This window comes from Mastigoproctus giganteus, chromosome 13, assembly GCF_048544385.1.
Source record: "Mastigoproctus giganteus isolate SK-2022 chromosome 13, ASM4854438v1, whole genome shotgun sequence".
Lineage (NCBI taxonomy): Eukaryota > Metazoa > Arthropoda > Arachnida > Uropygi > Thelyphonidae > Mastigoproctus > Mastigoproctus giganteus.
In genome coordinates this window covers 93,535,966-93,561,595 of record NC_143587.1, presented here as the reverse complement: position 1 = coordinate 93,561,595, position 25,630 = coordinate 93,535,966, and the positions used below count along the sequence as shown (strand labels likewise).

At 38.0% G+C, this 25,630-nt stretch overlaps 1 protein-coding gene across 3 annotated transcripts in view; it reads left to right on the top strand.

Moving 5' to 3' along the window:
- LOC150076261 (transcription factor GATA-3-like) overlaps nt 1-25,630 on the top strand; it is a 351,889-nt gene that overhangs the window by 210,492 nt on the left and 115,767 nt on the right. For all 3 annotated transcript variants that reach the window (XM_090387746.1, XM_090387748.1, XM_090387747.1), the window contains exon 3: nt 17,334-17,936. In XM_090387746.1, the coding sequence (XP_090243872.1) occupies nt 17,334-17,936 (603 nt within the window). The remainder of the gene's footprint in view (nt 1-17,333; nt 17,937-25,630) is intronic.

The following is a 25,630-nucleotide window of genomic DNA, read 5'->3' as shown; positions in this document are numbered from 1 at the left end:
CCTAACTAACAGCACGTTAGGCTGCCTTTCATCTTGATAACAGCTTGCACCAGGCTTGGTATCGATTCTACGAGACCACATAAAGTAGTCTAGACTCTAGGGTATCCTGGACCAGCTGAACAAAAGGACGTCCGGGAGTTCGGCAGCGGAGCGAGGCGCTAGCTTGGACTGGCGAATGCTGCGTTCCACCGTATCCCACAGATGTTCGATGGGATTTATGTCAGGGGTAATTAGCAGTCAGGGGGAGCACACGAAATGCTTGGACATGTTCTGGGAACCATTTCTGCATAATGCAGTCTTTTTGACACGGGGCGTTGTCTTGTTGAAAGAGTCCAGTGCTATCTGGATACATGGTTACCATGAAGGGCAAAACTTGGTCAGAAAAAATGCTGGGGGTAGGATCTGGCGGTGAGGATGTGCCCAATGGGGATGAAGGACCCAAGTGATGTCCACGAAAACATCCGCAAAACCATGACACAACCGCTGCGTCCTGTTTTCGTCCAACTGTGCAGTCTGGTTGCAGCTGTTCACCTGCTCGCCATCGAATATGCACCTATCCATCCCATCAACACGATGGAGCTGGAATCTTGATTCATCAGACCAGGAGACTTTTCCAATCATCCTATGTCCAGGAACTATGATCTTGTGCCCGATGCAAGTGAAGAAGTCGATGACGGTCGGTCAACATAGTGGCATAGTATTTAGGATCAGGCGTCACCAGTGGTTTCTCACATCTGCGCCGTTTATACTCTGTAATGGAATGCAGAACTACTGAAAAGCCAGAAAAAAGTATAATGTCTGGTTTATGTAGTATTGTGTTTTGTTCTGTTGTTGTGTCTCTGGCTGCTTGGCCGCATAGCCCCTAGTGGGACCCTATGTTGCCCGCCACAACCACTGGGAGGTGAGCCAGGCTGCCCATCATACGGTCGGTCAACATGGACACATGAACAGATCGACTACTCCGTAGGCCTATCTGCAAGAGCGTCCGCTGGATGATGTATCTCTGTGCGCCCTGGTTATAGTCTGCCGTTAACTGAGGGATCGTGATCCATGTGTTGTCTCGAACAGCACGTGCCAACCGCCGTTCATCTCCACTGTCAGCCAGTCGTGGTCGCCCCATCCCAGTACGTTGCGTGGCTGTGTGTGTCCCTCTTCGAACCATTCCCGCCACACCTTCAACAGCCGACAATATTTGCGATTGCTGAGATGCTGGTCCCCGCTTTTATAGCGCGGAAAATCATTCCCTGTTCAAACTCCGCCAGGTCCTTCTCTTTCCCCATTGCACGGGCTTCGCACTAATGAATTGACATACACTAACTGTGCAATCACTATATATACTGCGCCTGCCACAGAGGTGCAGATGCAACATTGCTCCTGCATCTTTGTGACAGGGCCAGAAACCTGAGAGAAGAAACCACTCTCTCAGACCTAAAAGGAGCAACAGTAGACGTAAAAACATATCTACATATAGAGTTGAAGGACATCAAATATTGCGACAACCACGGACCAGTCATGAGTCTCTTTCTCTCCCTCCCCATGTTGGGCACCTTTTATATGGTGCGGGTACTTCCCAGTGATGCTGCTAGTCCTTCGGATTAGCATCGCTGGGATCCAACACCCACACCTTTATACATATTAACTGTTTATTCTTTAAATGGTGTAATTTCTTCACTTTGAATATTGCAATTAGTTTAAATTTTGCAACTTATGGTACCCTAGTTATTACAGTTTTGTCGTGTATTATGCGTGTCTGTTCACGGAGAAAAGTGCATGTCGTGCGGTCTGAAAAACCCCGCATAATCTGGAAACGACCGTTCGTTCTGCCCAAGATTAGCTAACAATAACCCAGAATTCCTTCAATCTCTGAGTGAATTCGAACACAGACCTCTCCAAATGAGTAACTAGTGGCAAAACCACCACACTATCAAAAAAGGCCAGAGATATGCTCTCATATTGGCCATCATGCACTGTTTCCTATATGCCAGCTGCTAAAATTCGAATGGAGCATTTAAAAAAGTATTATTTAAATAATAAAAAAGTATTTATTTTCTAGTTAAAAAAGATACTAGTTACTTAAAAGAATCGATCTTACTTTTTTTTTTTTTTTTTTTGGTAGCAGCAACCTAAAAGTCTCCAAAGCCTCTCAAACCAAATCTGTTTCGTTCTCAGATTTTTGGATATCATGTTACCCAACCAGTTTAATTTGTGCATAAGCCTGGCTTAGTGAAACTAATTGTGAAGTGACCAAAAATGGTTTATCTAACTTTTAACTTCTAATGGAATTAACAAGAATGAAACGGAATTCTAGTTATAGAGATCTTTATTGGTATCCAGACACTTAGAGATATTGAGATGGATAAGCAAATTTTATTTATTTTATAAGTAATAAGGGAAAAAATAATATAAGAAAATTAAAAGTGAGTCGCCTGTCCTCTTACGACTGAACTTATGGTTTGAAAAGGTTTCCTGAGAATAATAAGTCGACACCAATCAGAATAAACGTTCTCTATGTCGGAACTGAGGAAAGGTCAGGTCAGAAAGAGCGATGCTGAACGATTTATTTTACACCGACAAAAAGATCAACTTTTCCCGTGTCCAATCGGTCTTTCGTTGCTATATCAACAAACCATCAGTCCTCCGCGTAGCTGACTATATCACCGCGGGGTGTTTGCCTTTCCTGGCTGGATGGCTTTACGGAGTAAACGCTAGGAGTGCCGCTGCTAAAACTACGGCAACCTCGATGTCTTTCGAAGACCGGCGAAGAGCAGTAGGCAGTTAAACGGTAGGCGGGGCACTACGGGGGACAAGCTGCGGCAGGGGGACCGACCCTGTGGCGTTGTTGGATAGGTCTGTGGATAGCAGCTAAAGTCGGAGTTGACTACCTACCGCTGCACGCGACACAGACCTTGTTGAATCCCACGGTCTGCCGACAGTAGGTTGCTGTAGACAAGCAGGGCTGCGGTTCATTAAAAGGATAGTAGTGTGTAGCTTATTTCTGCCCACATAAGGAAATTTCATTTTCAGTGACACACATTCAAAGATATTTTTGTGGGTTTCAGTAAAATACTTTTGCTTCCTTGATGGTCAAAATATAAATAGAATAGTCGACTACAGTTCATATCGTATTGACTGATCCGAAAGATGGATTCTCGGATACAATCGAAAAATAAATGGAGCCATACAAGTAAGGAAACGAGGTTATATGCATGGGTGATTTCTGCTGCTGTAATTAAGAACTATTGATTTCTTTGACCTCCCATAACCTCCCACGATAGTCTAATTATAAGACAGGATACGTTGGTACTTTCGATTCTTTGTAGCACCCCAGAGTAAAACTTATTGTAGTTAACATTTACTGCAAGACTCTGCAGTGGGTAGGGGTGCAAATAAGAACGTTATTTAAGCAGTAGCACACTGTTCGTCATACGACATTTTTAAATGCGAAACTCCTCCAAGCTTGGTTTAGATTTAGTATTGATATTAGTGCTGTTGACGTCGGACGATGACCTACATCCCCATTAAGGGTGTGGAAAACACCAAAAGATAATTAATACGTAATAAAATAAATAAAAAATATAGGTGCGAAAGCTGACGGATAAATCCAGTTGGACTACAAATCGATGTTGTTCTGGAGAGTTCCAGCCCTGTTTTCCAGTTTTCTTCCCGGTATTGAAATAACAACCCTTTCGTTTTCTAATAATAGTGAAATACAATCCCAAAGACACAGTAACTTTTCAAGAAAGGCTTACAAAATTTTAACTACCATCAGTAATTAAATTGAAGCACGTACTTATAGTAAATAAATTACCATTCACTATTTTCTCGTTTCCTCCGAGACAGCCTTAAGGAAAGAGAGGCCATTACAGCGATTGCTATTAATAATGACACACACTTTAGTGGTGTTGTGAAGAATCGTGCACGCGTCGGACAAACTCGCTAGCAATATACAACCTCGCCATAAAGAACGATGTTACTTGATTTATTTTACCCAGACAAACAGATCGCCTATCCCGGTAATTCTTGGGGCCGGCAATTTGGTTACAGGTCTCTGGTCCTCCATACCGTGTGGAAAAAGGCATAAGTTCGAGTTCCATCTAGACGGAAGAAACTTTTATGAGCTCTTTTCACACGGTAGTCGAGTTATTCTCGAGAGATAGTAATTCAAGTTGCCCATTCCGCAAAACAGGCATAATCAATCACAGAATATGGAATATATCCAATACATAATTGGATATGCCTTATTGCAAAAATTTCGAAAAACAAGACCAAACAAAAAGCTATCTCTATGCTGATCTCTCGAATACAGACGTTGCCAATCAGTTTTTACAGAGAGGCAAGTTACACAAAATAATTACTTGTTCAAGAAAAACGAAACGGATTTATAATGCATACCCGGTGCTCAAAATCTAAAGAAGAAACAGAAATCGTGAATATATGTTTAAATACAAATAAAAAGAACCAAATATTCGTTCTTTATGAAACGATGTCGGACCCGCAAACAAAGTCCCTCACAACCCACCGAGTAACCAGACAAAAACAGCCTAGTTTCAAAACTTCTGCGTTTCGCGTTTATCTCTCGCGGCATCAATATGAAAATTTCAGAAAGGCACCGTTCGGATGATTCTGTGAAGAAGAAAAAGTATCAGGAGAATAGAGGCAGGATAAAATCCAGCTGAAGTGGCAAGGTGGCTGAATGTAGGCTGACTGTGAAACCAAAACGTGCACACTGTTTATCGAAAAACTATCCGAGACTGGTCTCATGCCACTTTCAAGCAATTTCTGGAAAAAACAACCAATCCACGGCTTCAGGACACAGCAACTTCATTCAGTTTGCTTGATCTGGAGGAGGGTTTGTATTTATCCTAAGAGGAGGTTTCATGCACACCGATCAGCTGTCTCTGTTCCATTTACCTTATAAGCAAAAGTGCCAAGTTGAATCGATGCTAACAGCATTTCGACTAGACCAAAGACCAATGAGCCATGTTACTCGTCACTGCAGCTGAGATATCGTCTTAAATCGTATTCTTGACGCAGTTTCCTGCACGCGGAACGAAGGAACAAATTCCACGAAGGTTGGAAAAAAAAACGCTGGGAGTAGGATTTTTTTTTTTTTTTTCAATGGAACGGGCTGGAATCACTATCAATGTCTCTACAGATTTCAGTATTCGCGTGAGGGACTACCACGACTCTAAGATATCGCGATAAGAACCTCAATCCTTATGTTCGATCTTTTGCAGTTACATCGTTTCCAACTTGTGGGCCGCGTAATTTATGAAAGTGGTACGCGGAACTAGTCAAGAACACGGAGCTTCTTTAAGTAGATAACAGTCCTATTAATTGTGATGGGAAATAGAAGTATACCTGTAACAACCTGATGTATACTGCATAAGTTAAGTACGACTGCTTAATACTGTATTTAAAAATAGTTAACATATTTTCATATACTGAGTGATCATTGAATTATGACCACCTACCTAATACCGCGTTTGACAACCGTTCGCACAGATAACAGCAGCTATTCGCCTAGGCAATGACTCCACTAGATGTCTGAAGACGTCCGTAGGGATCTGAAGCCATGCTACCTGCAAGGCTTTCCAGTGTTAGAATAGATGAAGGTTACGTCCATATGCCTCACTTCTCATTTCAAAACATCCCATAGGTGTCCAATTAGATTGAGGTCAGGCGAATTTGGAGACTAATCAAGATGGGCAATATCTTCACTGTGTTCGTCGAACCACTTATGAATCGTGCGGGCCCAATGACATCATCATCGTGACAGATCCCGTTTCTGTCCGGGAAGAAATGCAGTATGACAGGGTGCACAGGGTCTCTCCTAAGAGCTGCTGGTGACGCGTTAGTCCACACGCATCAGAGATCCTAGATAGTGGGCACCATGCACGATGGGTCCATGGCCTCTTGTTGCTTGCGCCATACACGAAGCCGTCCGTCGGCGTGCTACACCAGGTATTTGGACTCATCCAACTAGCACACTCGTTTCCGTTCCTCCAATGTTCAACCAACATGTTGTTGACACCACAGCATTCACCGTTGGCGATAATCAGCAATGAGGAGATGGTGTCTCTTGGGTCGTTTACTGTTGAATCCCATATATCTGAGTGTGCGGAGCATCGTCATTTAGGATATTGTTCTTGCATTCCCTATATTATATTACGATGTCAACTGTCACACAGCGACCTGCCGTTGAGCTCGTACAATTCGCTTCACCTTTCGCTCATCACGAACATTCATTTTGCGTAATCCTTTACAGTTCTGTCGGTGGGAGGCGGTTTGGCCCATTCGACACCATTCTTTGTACACCTTAATCACAGTGGCCCTTGAACATTCGACAAAACATGCTTTTTACGATATGGAAGCACCTGACGCACGAGCTCCCATAATTATGCCCTTTTGAAACTCCGTGATATCTTTACTACGTCCCATAACTGCTTCTTTATCACTCTGACTTGCATGGCCAGATGCAAATTACCAGTGCTCTAGCGTACAAAGTTGTTTGGCATTTTAAACTGCGAACTATGCGGCATAGTCCATTACGGATGGGGTGGTTATAATTCAGTGATGTTGAGTATATATAGTTTAATAGTTTTTGTGGTCCGTGGCTTCTACAGGGTGTCCGGAAAGACTTGTTACGCCTATTTAAATATTAATTTTCCCATTTGTGAAGAATTATTCTGGGAGGAGGTTCATAATCAAATCTTTCTCGAATGTTTCGCGCATTGCTTCTATAGACATCCCTAGTCTCATTCTCTTGAACTCAAGTAGCGGCCATCATCCGTTGTTCTAAGGAATAGTAGCCGCTTGTATCACAGATATCTCAATTTAATTAAAATGTTATAAATAAGAAAAACAACATATTAATTAGTAAGTAGTTATGTAGTTAAACTGGGCAGTAGCATTTACACAGGTGTAACAAAACTTTCAGGAGAAAAGCCTGCAAAACTTGCTCTGCAGTTTCTAGCTAGTTCCTCGTTATAAATTGTATTTCGTAGTATAGGATATTTTCTAGAGTATCAAGTCATTTTTAAGTAGTAACTTGTACAAGTAACACTCTGTTATTGAATGAATTTTCTTTATTAGATTTTTGTAAAATTTATCCTTGAATATTTCTTAACTATAGTTAATATAAGAGAATCCGAAAATATCACAGTGCATGATTCGGTCATTGCTCAGACTGGAAATATTTCAGGAGATTTGATTTTATTCCCTTGTGAGTCTAGGACTTATTGCTTGTTTGGACAGTGGTTCACGTACAAAATCAAATGTCCTATATGTATACGAAGATCACTCTTGTAGGTTATCACAGTACAACTGATGAGACATCTGTGTACTAGATGCAGGGAATGTGACGATCTAAAATTAAAACTTAGCGCATTAATAGACGAAATTTGGTCTCTATTCAGACCCCAAATATAAGTGGTCAAGAGCAAATTGTTTTCATTCAACATGAGTTAGTTGTAACAGGGTAAACACTTTTGAGGAAAATAGGGAACATATTTTGTAATAAAGATATCTGCTTAATGCTACATCGATGATGTATAGCTGTCAGTTTCCAATGGGATTTTGGTTATACAAGTGGGTGCTAATGATATTAAGCGCAAACGAACGAGGACCTGTTTAATATACATATAGGTATGTATGTATATCGATTAACTCTAGGCTTGAGGGACTCTGAAAGGCTTTCAGAAGGAGATTTTTATCTATGCTGCCAGCCCTGTGTTGATAGAAGGAATTCATTTTGCAGGAAGGGAATATTTGAACATAGGAAATGCAGGGGTCCTTGCCGATATTATTGAAGGTATTTAAGAATTCAACGAAAGTGCTAGTGTAAGGAAGAGGAGGGGATACAGGCATGCAACTGGTTTTTCCGTTATTTAGTACTAGTTTTCCTTCCAAATCAATATTACCTCCTATAAGAACTTATATATATATATATATATATATAAATCAAAATTAATGCCAGTAGCATGGCAAAAATGTGGAGCGAAAAATAATAAATTAAACATAATAATTAATGAACAGGGAGGGAGAAGAAAAGGTAAGACTAAAAACTGTAGCAGAAAATCTCGAAATAAATTTAGAAAATCCAATTCAAAATAATAAATCGATTTTACAATTTAGCGCCAATTACATAAGAATTTAGCGACACCCGCCTCGTAAGGTGTCAGTTCCGAATTACGTGAAATATCACAAATAGAGACTAAACTAACTAAAATAAAATAAAATAAAACCAAAATAACAAAAAATAGACTGACCATTATGCCTCATATCTACAGAGGACCACAAGGCCAATAATGGTCAGGGAATCGCTGCATTTCAATCGCTAGACAAATCGTCGCAAAGGCGAACCGATCGAAGGACCAGAGGATTTGAATAGTGGTGGTCCTTATGCAGCGAAAAATAAAAATATAGAACAGACAGATTAGCACTCCAGCACATTATTTATTTATATATATAGGCGCGCGGCTGCATAAGTACACGTGCCTTGAGTGACCGGGGTTCAAGCCTGTGACTGCTGAATACGGTGCTGTTTCTTGTATTCTCTCTCTATCTTGTGAACTCCTCTGGCCGTAGAGTATAAACAGAAAATTTATTTTTATACACACGCACACACATAATCTGCTTATAATTAATCCCGGCGAGGTTATCTCTGCCACTTGTTAACGGTCCAGTGGTTTTCAACCTTTTTTTAATAACGGCACCCCTAAGTAATATATTTTATTTTGCGGCAACCCTACTCAATTTTCTGCCTGTTAGATCCGACTCTCTCTCTCTCTCTCTCTCTCTCTCTCTCTATATATATATATATATATATATATATATATCGAATGTTTCAGTGAGATGTGCCCACATTTGTGGGCACATCTCACTGAAACATTCGAGGAATGCACACTTTTTTTTACAGTTTCCCCCGTGTTTTTTCGTTTATAAGAAAAAAGACGGGGGAAATAATACTTCGCCGTCACAATCTGTTAGTTTAGTATTATACCATGCTGATCCCAAAAAACTGAGAGCATTCCCTTGACAGCACCTTTGCCTTTTTAGGGGATGGGGTGATTCTGCCTGCTTCCATTGTTTTGACATTTTTTTAGTTTCGGGATCATAGTGATGGACCCAAGTTTCAATCATTGTCACTAGTCGTGAAAAAACTCCCCTCGCTTTTCCTTGCACACTGACAACATTTCATGTGCACATTGTGTCCTTTCCTTCTTCTGGTAAAGGGTCGGAAGTCTAGGAACCCTTCTAGAAGACACTTTACTCGTATGCCACTGTTGATGGATGATGTTCTCCAGAGACACTACACTAATTTAGAGCTCTGCAGCTCCAAATTAGTGTAGGGTCTCCAATCCAGTTTTGACGCTAATACGGCGATCTTCCGAGATTAATGCCTCGATTTTTGCAATGGTAGCTGTTTATGGAGAAGTCTGCCCATCACTGGACAGTCTTCCATAAACAGCGACCATTTTTTCGTGGATTGTTTTTGCACCAAAAACAATCAAGAAACTGCAAGGGAACTTGCAAAAATTGCAAGTTCCCTGCAGAAAGAGGAACCGAATCGCTGATCTCTAACCACTTTATCCATTGTTACAATTCACTTCATTCCGCGATGAAAAGAAAAAAAAAATTATTGTCACATCCTCTGGATTCATTTATGATTGTCACATCGAATCCAAAATTTCCGTGGTTGCTATAGAGATTTCAAGGTAACAAACAAACAAAAAAATTAAAAATAAATAAATAAAAAAAATAATATTTATATCACAACGACTTCTGGGTGAATACCTATTTTTTAGACCCCCCCTTCGTATGTATCAAGGCAGTGAATGGAAAAAAAAAAAAAAAAAAGACGCAAAGCTTAAACTGTTTATATAGCAATGCTAGAATTGGTGTCAATGGATGTATTTGAGCTGCTGGTTAGGTTTACAGATGTAATGCTGATATAATAGGATTCACTGACACTTGATCTCACCCTGATATAATGGAGTTTCATTCTGAAACATCCAATGTGTATATAGAAAGAACAGGGAGGAACGGAAGGGATTTTATAATGCGTCTGATAAAAAGCTGCCTGAATCAAAACAGCTTCAGGAAAGCATAGAATCTGTATGGTATTAGATATTTAGCATTAAAGGATAGTTGGGAGCAGAGGTATTTTACAGATAGCATGATAGTGATAAGTCTACATATACAACTTGTTTCCTTTGTTTGTTTCTTGTAGGGTTTTAGACACATATGCGACTAAGGCCATACGTCATATACAACTTGACAGGGCAAATAAGTCTGAGTGACTTATCATGGGGGGGGGTTAAACTTACCGCTCACTGACTGGAAATCGTGGATTGGCAACTCGTCCTGTGGGATAAATCTTCAACCATCTTGATGACTGTTACCTGTATCAACAAGTCATGCAGAAGTACAAAGGGCGGGAATATTCCTGATTTGGTCATGACCACAGTAATATCATAGTAATATCATAATATCATAGTAATATCATAATAATATCATAATATCATAGTAATAGTAATATCATACCAGTAATATCATAATACCACAGTAATATCATATATATGATAGCATGGAAACCGTTAGCAGCGAGTGACTATAATGTCAAAAAAAAAAAAAAAAAAAAATTCGGCAGCCAAAGGCAAGAGTTTTAAAAGAGGATTAATGTGGGTAAGAAGGTTCTTGGACTCACTCAACGGGGATGAAATACATAAAACCCACAGTAAAGTTGAACTTTCATAACATAATCATTGAAGCCACTAGTGCATTCATTCCATTAAGGAGGTACCATACAAGAAAGACGTCAAGAATGAAAAGAGATTGATTTAGCGAACTTGATAAAACAAAACAGGCAGAATAGGATAATAACAGGGTGAGCAGCTTAGATTCGTATATATGTTTATGTAATCGTATATATAAGCATTCGTATGTAAATAATCATTATAAGTTGGTTTGTAATAAACGATAAAGCGTTATTAACCAATTGAGCCAACACTGAGGGCAAGGGCTTTTATTTAAATAAATACAAATAGGAAAAGAATAAACTAGATAGGATCGTTGTTCAATGGAAACGTCAGAACCATAAACATAAGCTGGCAAATGTTGCTGGTGAGCTTAACAGATACTTTTTTATCGATGATTACCTTTTAGGAATGAAGGATATTCAAGTAATACACTTGAGTACTGCCCTCGTGGGTAGCACAGTGGTTATAATCACCATTTATTTCCACACACCGTGTAGAAACGGCCTAAGTTCGAAACTCGCGAATGACACAAGAAACTTTTACATCGTGGTCGAGTCATTTGGTCTCGGACGAGAGTAGCAAGGTTTTATCTCCAGGAAACTCGCGTTTTTTCGTCCGGTAAAGCAGGAAAACTGACCAGAGAACATACAAAAATTGCAAGTGGGATGTAGAACTACCGCCCAGGTAACCCATAACTTAATGTTCAATTAAAATTACGAGAACCGTACCTAAAACCTTTCTAGAACATAATAGCCCGGGCAATCAGGCATAATAGCGTATATACATTTTTAAAACTTTTCAACTCATGCTGACATTGACATCGAAAGTTATCTACTATAGGTGCTATAGTTTTTGATATATATATATTATATTTAATTAATTTATTAATACTAAAAAGGTCTTAGGGCTGAAAGCCTCAGACTACGGGAAATTTACTAGTCGAACAAGTTAGTGCAGTTTTCATTTTAGCGCGTAGTAAATCACCGAAGTAGATGAAATGGCACCTTGTTTTTTTAACGTTACATCTCACATTATGAACGCCTTCACAACGAGTTGCCTGTTATTGCACTACCTCGAATAAGCAACGCTTCCCCAGTAGAGAAGACTAATGTTACTTATTCTCGGCGGATACCACCAATCAGACGGCACCCTTTCGAAGCTTGTTGGCTTCTCATCGGTGGGCGGATAGGCACTCCAGTGATACGAGTGGCATAACTTCATAATTGGGTTGTCACTCATTGTATCATTGGGATACCTATCCGCTCACCAATGAGAGGCCAACAAGCTTCGAAACGGTGGTGGTATCCGCCGAGAATAAGTAACATTAGTCTTCTCTACTGGCGAAGTTGCTTATTCGAGATAATGCAATACCAGGGCAACTCGTTGTGAAGGCATTCACAATATGAGATGTAACAAAAACGATGCCATTTCACCTACTTCGATGATTTACTACGAACTAAAATGATACTTTGCACTAAATTGTTCGACTATTTATTAATTTTCTGCTTTCAAATTTAATGCAAAATAAATTATTTCTACTTAATTTAGGTAGCAAATTTCGGTAGCAATTTTGTAATGCAGTTTGATTCCGGATTGTCAGACATCGAGCCCCATATGAGAGACAAGAAGTCAACTGCTTAATAGTTCCAAATTTGATTGGTGATATCATCTAGATTATAGCATCTGCATGAATTACAAGAGGCCACTTTAATGGCTTTATACACATATGGGATTTTATATATCCCTGGGGAATACAATTGTTGATTAATTTTCGTTTTAAAGTGGTCTATAAAACGAAATACGTTAAAGCTGTAGTCTAGATTTCTTTCATAATAATAATGTATATACAAATTTGCCAGATTACATGAAATAGTAGCATGAACTGCTATTTCCTCTGCTTTGTCTCCTCTGGATTACCTCCAATTTAATAAAGTTATTACTAATATATAGTGAAATTAATTTTTTCCTAAACCCTCTGCTACAACCCAGGCCGTTTTGGCAGTAGTTAAGAGTAGTAATTTAGGGCCAATTTTAAATTACTCTCCGATATGCTGGTGAAAAGGTGTTTCAAATCGAATGTGTATACAAATTTTGCCTCAGTTTTTAATCTGTTCTATAATATATTTTATATTTATATTTTGTTCATTTCTTTTGAATATTAATCCATTCAAAGCCCTTGATGAGTGTGGGCCAATGTTCATGTGAATGAATAAATATATCGTATTTTCTTATTTTTAATAATAAAATGTTCATGAGCAAAGCACAGCGTCTAATAAGACCGACAGCAGAACTATGTCAGAGCACGATAGCTGGACTTCATTTTACATCGATTTGGCTCAAACCTTTACGGTTAATTATGAGGTAGTAGTTAGATTCAGGGGTAATACCTAGTATTGGAGAAATGCCAATGTATGTCTGATCCAAAAGCACTCTTACAAAGATGCCTCCCCCAAGAAGTACTCGTACAAAGATGCATCCCCCAAGTACTCGTACAAAGATGTCACTTAGGTTAAACAAACTGGTTAGTTTATATAATTTCAGTGACAGGGAAGATTATGGAATAGATGGGCAAAGGTATTCTGAGACATATAATATCCTAACTGAATCACAACATGGTTTTGTAAAGGGAAAAATCTTGTTTGACCAACCTGATAAATTACACTGATGTGGTTACGCAGGAGTTGGGTGGAAGAAACAATTTTGATATTAATGTACCTGGACTTTAGCGAAGCATTTAACAGTTTTCCCACATGGCAGGTTGCTTACAAGCTAGAGTCCAATAAGATCAGGGCAAGGTACTGTGATGGACTGCAGGATGTCTAAAGGACAAGAGGAAGAGGATTGTTATAGATGGCCGTTCTTCAGAGTAAGCCCGGGTTATAGGATCCCTCAATGTTCGGTGCTAGGGCCAATTCTGTTTCCTTGTATCCCACATTATTCTCTCGTATAAGAGAGAGAATAAAGGGTGCTATGTTGAAATTTGCAATTATAAAAAAGGTAGGGTGATTAACAATGCAAACCAAGCTGAGGTTCTTCAATTGAGGTTTTGTAAATGGTCAGAATAATTGCAGTTAAGTTTTACTGCTTTCAAATATAAAGTTCTACACTTGGGAAATAGTAACCGAGAATAATTTATGAAATAGATGAGGAAGAGCTGAAGGATGTAAATCCGAAAAGAGAACGCTTGATACAATCAGACATGAAAGTTAGCATGTATCGAAAGCGAGCGTCCAGGAAGGCCCATAGTGTATTATCAATGATTTACCACATCTTTGCATCCAGGTAGGAGGTTGTAGTTCCGCTATACAAGTTGAATGATGAGACCGCATTTGGAATATTACGTAAAATTTTGAAGGCCATATTTCGGCAATGACATTGAGCTTGAAATAATTTAAATAACGGGACGAGTCGTCTAGCGAAAGCAGAAAAAGACTGCCCGTATGAAGAGAGATCACTTGAGACTGTATATATCTTAAGTGATCCCTGCCGAATGAAGCTATCACGTATCTCTTAATAGCACCATGTCTCAGTAAGCCCGACTATTTCAGCGTTAGTGAACTTAATCAAAAGCTGAAATTCATTTAATTTGTTTACAATTCTTGGCAATATAAAGTGACAAATATTCTGAATAGACAAATTAAGTTTAGTGCTTTATCGCTTTTCCCAACCCTGACACACCCGTTAAAAACGGTTAAGTGTTAATTAAGTGCTTTTCCATGTGGTCTTAGATTTCCCTTTCAGTGTTTAGAGTAATAATGGCTGCACACAAGCGTCTCTCAGAGAGGGTGCAAATATAATTTTGTCCCATGCCAGTGACCTGAGTCGGTCATGTGGCGACTCCTCTAACGCCCCAAAACAGCAGTTCCCCCGAATCCTTAATGCTTCCTGAATGGCATTAACAAAAACCGTTTCACATCCTCCTTTTAAGTAAATTCCGTTCTAACAACTAATGCCCGCTATGCTGGGAAAAGTTCCCTCATAAGTCTTGCCAAATTCCTCAAGGAGTTAATCCACAAGGCTTTCACCACAAAATCCATAAAGTCACATCTGGACAGAATTGCCAATACAAGAACATGCTGCCCTATCTCCTGGACACTTTTTTTCAATTATGATCTTATATTTCATAACCAGTTCGTCAGTTCATTTAAGCTTTAAATCATTAGTTCACACATGTATTAATACACACCCACTGGAATCATCAGGAGCTGATAAAATGTTACATCCTCAATTTTTGCACCTGGTAGACATACCCTGTTTCTGTGCCATTGGTCTCTCTTACAGGATTTGTTACTGACTTCCTTACAACTGAGTCCCCAAATAAGACTACATCCTGCCGAACCAAAGCATTCTGTACTGACTGATCCATTTCTGGGGGCTGATTCGGGAATGTATTGCCCGACAATAGAATCAGTACTTGAGTCGCTGACAAATCTCCAGATTGACGCTCTCCAAAACTCACTCCTTCAGAGAGTCAATTGCGCCTGACAGTAAGTCAAGTTTTCAGTTTAGTTCGTGGCACTACTGACAACTTTATATTACATATACATGTATTGCCGACTATATATATATATATATATAAACTTTTAATGTGAAATTTTCTGTAACTTTTACGAAGAATCACTTAAAGCCTCATTGGAGCATGGTGTATTGTCTGAATTTGGAAATATATCGACATTTTCCAATTAAGTCCAGCACGAAAATGATAATCTTTCATAAATCTCTAGCCTATTTATTTCTGAAGATGCAAAAACATTATTTACAAAATAAATGAAATCTCGCACTTGTAGTGACTTGAGAAATGCTTCATAAGGTAAGGCTAACAAGGAACAGCAATCCATATATAGCTATCGATAAAGTTCTCCACAAATTTATTTACGAAGTTAAAAACCGATGAAGTAGAATAAAGTTTCAAGGAACTTCTCCTGTCCGTGTTACATCTGATACCATCTTAACTAAATGGATTTTATTTTTGTCTCACAAGTATTTCTTAGTCCAATGGCTGTCTCACAATCACTGTATTTTAGAGAGAAGAGAGACTGGGGGTTCTAGTAAATGATATCCTGTGGTGAGCAAAAACTTTTATCGTTATTTACACTATTGCAATATTAGCTTTAATTCCAAATCCACCTCCTCTTTCTGTTCCCCCACTTTGGATGTATAAAATTTGAAAATGATTCAAAGCGTACTTGGCGTAACAGGAGAGGGAGGGACATAGGTGGCAAAATGCCAGAGAATAAGGGTTTTGCTCCCGGTTTAACATATTCGAGGAGGATGATTTCTATCAATGAAATAAATTTTACGACCCGTTTCTACTTCTAGCTACCGCTACCAGAAAAGCAGTGGTATAGCTGAGAGTACAAGAATATTACTTTGTAGAGTGAAATATAGGAAGATTCGTCAGGTTCGTCACAGTCTGATATTTAGTTTCTCCTATCACTTTTGGATTTGCTCCAAAAACCGGAAGCTCATCAGTGTGAGAATAGCAATTTGTATTACCCATGTCCGACTACACAACTTGATGAATTGTTTTTGACGATGCAGACTTTTTTTTTTAACAGATATAAAAAATTTCTTTATAAACGAGCTTGCTAGATCTAATAAATATTACTATAGCCCTAAATGAATTTTCTCTTCTCATGCAGACGACTACTTTTAAAACAAACCGAACTTCTTTATCCAATTACGCAAAACATAAATTCCTAATGCTCATTTTAAAAAGGTTTTTCAACAATATCGATTAAAGGCTGCTAGAATTTGACTGTAACTATATCTTAAGTATATTGAAAAACTAATACCTCCTGAGACTACTGGTTGAGTAGTAATGAATGATTTTCATTATTACAAATATTATTAGGTTAACCGCACCAGAGCACAACTTATATCCGTTTAAGTGAATCTTATTTATGTATAAGTGTGTATTCACAAGCCGATTTACATGCCATGCGGGCTGAAAAACACGAAATAGTTCATGGGGATACCACACTCCAATAGCCTGAGATCGGTTAACTACAGCCTCGACTGAGGACTCTAGAAAATCAATCATTCACAAAAAATCGAACCCAGACATCTTTAAACGAGTGGCAAATGGCGAAACCACTATACTGTCACAGAGGACTGACTGATTTGTATAGCTAGTCGGGAATGTAAGTTTAATAATTCGGTAGATGACAAATATGTAACAGGTAATATTCGACAGCTTATATGTGACAGTACCAAGCGTGTACGGATAATGCTAACAGATGTGGCGGCTTCAAAACTAACAAAGGAGATCTATATAGATTTAGGTTGTGACTATTGCTAACTATACACTTACCGTTGTATTATTACCCTCCACTGCGAAGTGACATTTCTCGGTGGAGAAGAATAGAATTATAAACAAATTTACTAACGGAAAAGTTCCTTGTAACAAGTAACTTAAAGTGGAATTTCACATCAAGTTAATCAATGTATATTGCGTAGGGGTTTAATAAATTCTCTTATAAATCTTATTTTTTCAAGTTATTTGAATTAATGGTATACAGTTTTATGTTTCGTCACGCAGAATTTTAATAGTTTTTTTTTCCCTTCCAGCTAGGATGCCCAGCAGTCAAGTGTGTCGTCCTCACTTTCCGTCTCCACTTCATCCTTGGATACCTGAACCACCGAAATCTATGGTGCCCCATCCCGCCCATGGTTCCTCATGGTGTTCGGCTTTCTCCGCTAAACCTTCCCATCATCCCAGTTCTCCATTAGGTATGCCTCAACCACCTCCTCCAAGTTCTCTCCCGCCTCACTCTAGTCCTCATCTGTTTAGTTTTCCCCCAACTCCACCAAAAGATGCTACTCCAGACCCTATAGGAAGCACTGATTATAGCTGCAGCTTAAGTACCGCTGCTGACGACAAAGGAAGCTTAATAACGTCCTTAGGGTCAGCTTTGCCCCACTGTGCAGCCTCCAAGGCACGAGATGGGGGAGGAACACATTTCACTTCCGGTTTAGCTTCGGTCCATCATTCAGCTCATGGACTTTCTACATATCCTTCCTACATCCAGCCCCACACTTCCAGTGGCCACCTTTCATCTTCACAGGATCAGCTCTCGGTTTACAGCTATCCCCCGTCCAGCACCCTTAGCACAAAGCCGTCCACAATACAAACCACGTCCAAACCCAAGGTTAAAGGTCGATCCAGTTCAGGTAAGAAGGTTTTCTGAACTTATTATTGCACTTATTCAATAAAATTCTGTGGCAGTAATTAGGATTTTAATCTACATTGATTAGAGTACAGATAAATTAGAACGACATATTTACAAGGTTGTTTCGTTTATAGAGCAGAGAGTTCGATAACCCTTTTACTTGTAAGTGCCATTTTTGTTCATTACAACTATAAAAATTTTCATGAGTGCCACTTGGTCAAGTATATCCGAAATAGAATATATGAAAATTGTAGAAGGTATCATACCACTGGCGTGCCGCAATAAATCTCTCCACGTATCGCCTATTGGCAGTCGAGCTTAAGGTTGCTGATGACTTGTGTAGAATCCCCTTGGTATGTCACAAGTGATAGATATAATTGACAATAATCTAAACTGCATCACTTCACGCAGCGTTAGAAAAATATCCATAACTCACAAAAAATCCATTATTATGATGGTACATAATATAGAATATTGGTTATTTTGGTATATTTATTTTGTCATGTTACGCGACATATTTTGCAAATAAGTGAACGCTCATTTTAGGGTATTAGAAAACCTATTATCAATAACATCCGTATGATTATCTCAACTTATAACCCTTAAGGCCATCTATCTTGGTAGGGTCTGGCACCTATTTCTTACATGAGTTTCACTTGACCACCGTGTGTGTGCCCTTAAGGATAATGCTAATGAACAGTTCAGCGAATGCACTCAATGCTGTCAGAAGACTAAGAAAATAAAGTGCCACAGAGTCTCACTATTTTTTTTATTTACTGTAATTTACAGACACTTTTCATTTGAATCACTCTTATATAAGTAGTATAGTCCTACCTATGTACAAGACGTTTGACAAAAGTTGGAAAATGCCCCTTTTACTTCTTCTGTCCTCAGTTCAGCCAGCATTCTAAAATTCAGTTATGTCCTTTTGTTTTCGGAAAGTGCAATGATGGCGTCCTTCCAAAATAGTTATATCGCTCCTACTTAAATGTGATTGAAAAACAAACATGAAGACAGAAAGTTCTTTCAAGATCATCTCCTTCCTTTCAATCCAAAATTTCTATACAAGGTATGTCAACCATTGAGGGTCTAATCGTAATAGTATGACAGGCATGGGTACTCAAAGATCCAGAATGGTTCCATGTCCACTTGACTACGTCTCTTTTCGTTTTAAAAGTATGATTATTAAGTGCATATTGGAAAATAATTATGTATCGTGCATACTTTTTGGCATACTTATTTTGTCATGTTACGCGACATATTAGCAGATTAGCATAAAGCATAATGATGAACGAATATATTCATCAATAAGATATCCAGACTAGTATAAAAAGTTTTGCCACATTTAGTGAAAGTATTTCTATTTGAAAATAATAAAAGCTAACAACCAGAAATTAAAAAAAAAGAATTGTGCTTTTTCGAAGTACGTAATATATATTAATATAGTTTTTTTTTTTTTTTCTTTTTATTCCTCCTACAATCTTATTAATAGTTTTTCCCATTCCCTTCTCTTTGCTTTTCCTGCAAGAAACAAAAGGAATTCATTTATAATTAATTTTTAATTTTGGTAGTCATGTTATACAGGCCACCAATTCATAATTAATAGGAGACAATATAGTTGGGGAGGGATGTTACGTGGCGTTTTTCCATACAATTATACTTTTAGTAATGACCACTCTTATCACCTTTATATATATATATATATATATATATATATAATTACTATTACAATTATATTACTATAATGTATATAATGAAACGTCACCTTGATGCATAGGAATTTAGTTATTAACTGAATAAACTATCTTAACATTAAAGTAGTATAAGAGTGGTCATTAATAAACGTATAATTCTAATAAGAGATAGCTATTGCGTTACTTCTGCTTTCAGTAGCAGCTGCTGGCGACTTCAACTGTAAATGCCAAAATAAAATAAAAAATTGAACTTTTTTTCTTTTTTTTTGCGTTAAGGCACTCCTTTTCCACAATTTTTAAATTAGATAGACCATAGCCAAATGGTTTAATTTCAATTTACAAAGCACAGTTAGAGAAAGACGTTGCTAATAAGCAAATAACTAAAATTCAAGCATAGTACATGAAGGTATTGCTAATACATCTATGCGCAATGCCTTTCTTTATTTCCTTTTATTGTTAGCAATAATTATTATTTTTAATTTCGTAATAATAAAATATTTTAAAAATTGACTTTATTTAAAGTTATTTGAGAACGAGTATTGGTAAATGTTAGGATTAGTTAGTAGTGTTTTTAAAAAGATCGATATGCAAGACAATACTTTAAATCTTACCCGGAGGCACATCCGGTTAGGTTAATTTGTTTATTTTATTGGCAAACTGAAATTTGCTGTTAACAATATCTAATTTAAAAATTTCGTCCCGGTTCATCACAGAACTAGAAAGGTATGTAGAGTGTTATGATTTCATTTCAGAGAAGGCAAGATGTAAAAAACAATCAAAAAAGTGGTAAATATAGCACAGCTTTCAATGTAAGTTGAAATATTAAAATGGTTTAACAATTAGGAAGAGCAAAGATATTAAAGGGCGTTATAAGTGTCCTCGATGATAACGAAGTTTAATTCCCTAAAACATTTAGCTTAGCAAGGCTCAAACTAGTTGATTCGCGATGGCGAAATTGGCCAAAATTTCAGAAATATAGTACAGTTACCTTGGAAGTGCTAGCCCTATGCGATTACCTTATAGTCAGGGCTGTGCTGACAAATTATTTAACAAGGTGCTCGCTCGAGAAGAATTTCAGAAAACAAATCGTCATATTAGGTTAATATGACAACCCTTTACTCTGTTCAATTTTATGAAACTTTATTTTAACAATGGGCTCGGATAATCCAAAAAAATTTAATAAGGGCCTCATGCGAGCCCCCACCCCCGATTTCCCTCCATACCCATTCATACGCTGCGGTTCACTATACCACATGCATGGATGAACTGAAGAGGCCTATAAAGTTAAAGCGGGGCTCTTTGTGCAGCCAAGAGGCTTCTCCTAATGCAAGAGAAAAAGTTGGTTGGTTGCGTTAGGATTTAATGGCGCATGGACTACGTTGGTCATAATGCGTCAGTTCATATGGTATGTGTTTCAGAGGTGAGCAAGAGAAAAAGATCATCGAATTAATAACATTACCATAAAAGCTTGGTAAGTGTCATGAAGTTATTGGATTAAATGGATAAGTTCCTGGTAGACTCCTAAAGTGGAGTAGAGCTTGCTTCTGAAGACTATAAAAGGATTTCGAACTGCTTTATTAATAAGCGAACATACACTCCAGTATTAACATAAGTCAATGGTGCTGACAACCAAATAGTTTAAACATAAAAAGAGAAGAGGAATACACACCATTGTGCATAATTAGTAGTGATTTTGGATCAACAATTGAGCTTTCTATCAAAAATTTCCTGTCGAGCGAGTCAAACAAGTGTAAATGTTTTCTTGGGTTGGGTTACGTAAAGGTTCTGCAGAAAGATTAGTTCGACATTCCAGGTCAATCCAAATTCTCGATGCCTTCCCTTTGAACCACGTACTCATGAATGTGAATCTGGACGTCATTTTTTGAAGGTTCTCTAAGTAAACAAACAAACAAAAAAAAAAAACTGTATTTTTCGATGGTTTTAGTGGTAGATTAAGTGATAAAACGTGGGCTTAGTCGGAGTCTCCTAACAGAATGAAATCTTTCAGGACATTAGCGTAGGGGAGAGAGAGAGAGAGAGAGAGAGAGAGAGAAACTCGGAGTTTACAGCTAGAAACGGATCCAAGGCCACTGCAGAGTAGCCAAAGGACATCGCTCAGTGCGAACCCATCTATTAATGATAAATCTCTTGGTGCAAAAGTCAAAAGAAAGTAGCAGGTTTTTACTCTAAGTGCGGATTTGAGAATGACGAACAGATTTCTAAGTTTTGAATAATCTTTTATGGAAAATGGCCAGAATTAGAATTCTGACATAAGCTTTGTTATATAAGAACTCCATGCCCAGTTGCCATCTGTGCTCTTCAGATTCTGATAAAAAGTTTCCAAGACATATGTCGTTGTTGTTGTGGACTATTTGGGCTGATGTGTGCAAGAAGTAGAGCGGTCTGTGAAAAAAGAAGTAGTTATAGTGTTTATGTGTTCATAATGGCTTTACAGAAATCTGAAGAAAATTTTAACCAGTTGATGCAGGCTTAAAACAGGGATGGCAAAGCTTTTCCGGCCTGCGTAACAAAATAAGCCGACACAAAAATATAACAATTTTCGTGTGCTAAAAATAATTTGATACAAAATTTAACAATTTTCGCAAGCAACGGAGTGGGGAGGAAATATTCCCTCACAAAAACTTTAGTGATATTAAAAAATGGTAACAATTCTTGAAAGTTTATGATTCACCACTAGAGGTGGCTGGGAGACCATAAACCTCAACAAATTAAAAAAAAAAAAAAAATTTTTTTATATGAAAAATTGCTTTTTTTATGCAATTTTTATATAAAAATTATAATATAAAAAAAAATTCAATTCCACTTATAAATGATTATGAGTGTCCACGTACCACTATACTTTCCTATTCGCGCATCTCGCAGCGTGGTGTGTCACTGGTTTGCCATTCCTCGATTAAAACCACTTGGTACCAAGCGATCTCTTAACAACAAATCCCTTTCGATGCATTGCTTCGATCTAAAAAAATAAACCTATACAGTACATACCATTGTTAAGCAGTGTGGTGATTGTTTAATGAGTGAATATTTAACAATAACAAGTGTTAAGAGAAGGTTTTGCGCAAAGGTCGCGATTCCAGTGACGACCTAACACACAAAGGAGAATCTGCAAATAGGCCCAGAAAAGAAATTCAACGGTGCAAGAACGGTGTCCCGAGTCATGAGCCTGTGATATAATAACTTGTTGTGCTTTGAGCTTATTGGACTTGTATCCAGTGCTGTAGTCGTAAAATTAGCAGAATGTATACTCTGTGAATATATATATATATATATAGTGACTAGCGTGTACTTCTGGATATATATATATATATATATATATATATATATCCAGAAGTACACGCTAGTCACTTAAAAAAATCCAGATGGTATACTGCGTATACCCTCCACTACAGCCCTGGTTGTATCCTTCATTGTATGCTGTATCATTATGTAATACAAAGTAAATGTCAAAGTTTAATTCCTCCAACTTTCGCCGGAGAAATTTAGAATCCTCCCTCCATCGTTTTTATTCCCCTTCCGGGGAGTGTAGATACTTTATTATTTGGACAACCTCATGCGTAGCATCAGACAGTCATCCAGATAAAAAGTGGGGTGAAGTTGCAGAAGCCTTTATTAATATATTTCATTTTCTTGAAACAGTATTTTTTTTTTTTTTTTTTTTTTTTTTAACTCACAAGGTGGAGATTTCGCCCTACATAAAGTATTCTCTTCCTTCCCCCACACGTCGGTGATCCGTTGTTCCTTGTCATTTAAAGTTTCCTCGTTCAAGAGCAGCAATTCGTAACAACGATAATTTGCACAGTATTTTAAATGACTAATTACGTCTAACCTTAAATGAAAACAAGCCATTCAAGTTAAGTCTGTGGTATGTGGTTGTTAACTTATATACTTTAAAACCGTCGCGAGAAGCACGACCCCTTTAGGCCTCTTCCTACACAATCGTTGTCCGTATTGTGTGGAAGAAGCAGAATCGTATCAAGATTTACGGAATTTTCATGGTTCTTTTACTATTTCCCCCCTTCATAATGTGGCCATATTAGTCGCTCTCAGGGCTAGCTACAAGCTTCCTTCCATCCCTGAAACTGGGGTTTTTCAACAGGAAGCAAAACTGTAAGCCCACCATAGAATTATACGATTTGCTGACAACGCACATTTTTTCAGCGCAAAAAAATAAAATAAAATAAAATTCCTACAATAACATCATAACATAAAGAAAATAAAAATGCGGCAACTAAAATTGCACGTAATGATTCAGATATGCGGTTATAAAATGTGAAAATCCTGTCTTCTTTCTCTAAGCACGTCTTGATTTAGAATGAAGTAATTTGTTATTCACAAAGACTGAAGAAAGAATGACAATATTTTTAAACTAATACATGCGATGAGTCAAAATTATGATTAGAATATTAGTCATGATTAGTCAAAATAGAATCCAGTGGAATTTCACGTAGGTCCATTGCTTTTCAGACTCTCGCAGTTAGCACAGTGGTTACGATTAACAGTTCATCAGAACTGTAGAAAACGGCTGGGTTCGAAGAAATCCGTCTTGACGGGAGGAGCTTTATCGGCTTTCTTCACAAAATATCCCAACTAATCGGTCTCAGGGTAGGGTTTCATGGTTTGTTCTTCAGGCAAACCGACAGAAAAAGAAAAGTTATTATAGACACAAAACCACCGGCGCCACACAGCCTCAGTTGATTTGGCGCTTAACATATCCACCATCGCCCAAATAGAATTATCTGCATTGCTTCTAATCCTGTTCCCAGAGAAATCAAAAGCAATAATAAGAGCTTTTAATTTGCCTGACAAAACTGGAGAACTAAATCCTACTTGACGAGTTCTAAGTATACTCGAGCTTTACGTACTTATGTGTCAGTGATAATCCGAGTATTTAGTCGATAGTGGACAACGCTTCTGTCACGGAATTCAAGTGTGATTAAAAAATTCTAATGTGCTGGCGTGAATGTAAATCATAGGGTTGCGCCGACAGCTACCTTTTGTGTTTGTTGACCTTGTCGTTACGTTTGTAGGACACCTGTCGGCCCATTGTCTACGGCTTCCAAATACTAGGCGGTGTCCTAGCATTGGTGCCAATAACTTCTAACACCCTTTTGTTGTCGGGTAGCTATTCTATGTAGAGTCCGCGCTTCCGGTATTACCGCATTACTGTTGGGATTATGGTGATCGCTAGAAACGCGACAAAGGTGACCCATTTTTTTTTTTTTTTTTTAATATAAGTAATATTTTTACAATGTAACAGTAACAAGTATCACGCCGCTTATCTTAAAACTTCCCCATGCTTAAATAAGTAGCATGAAAATAAGCATTAAATGATGCAAAGCAGGCTTATTCGGAAATTAATTCTCATATTGATGTGTTTCCATTTCAAACCAATAATAAAAGATGTTGATTGGATGGAAACACAGTGTTTGTCCTCATCTTGAATCATGTAAAGCAAACCAAATAAAACTTATCCACAGTGGGCAATTGGTTAGCGCAGCTTATAAAGTAGTATTTCTGATAGTGTCGAGGTTGTGAGTTTGAGCTTAACTGGATGAAGGATATTTTTTACGGCCTGACCTAACCGAGTGGTTTTTACGAAAGAGTACAGCAGCACACGCATTTGAGCGGGCCATAGTTCAAGTTTACGTGATTGCTAAATACGGTTAGCGATTGTATTCATTGTCCAAATTAACTGTAAACTCCTCTGAACTAGTGGTCGTGTCGGAGTATAAACACTTTTTTTTTTTTTTTTTTTTTTTCAAATTTGAGATTTAATTGTGTTTTATTAAATGCTTCATCTTCTTGGAAAAAAGTTAAAGGATTATTTTATGGTTATCCCAATGGTACTGGAATCTACAGTTCTGTCAAACCACCAACAGCCGTTGGTGGCTATGTTGTAGCCACATCGTATATATATATTTTTTTCTATATCTGTACTCTATAATAAAGATTATATTTATTTACTACAGTGTGTGAATTG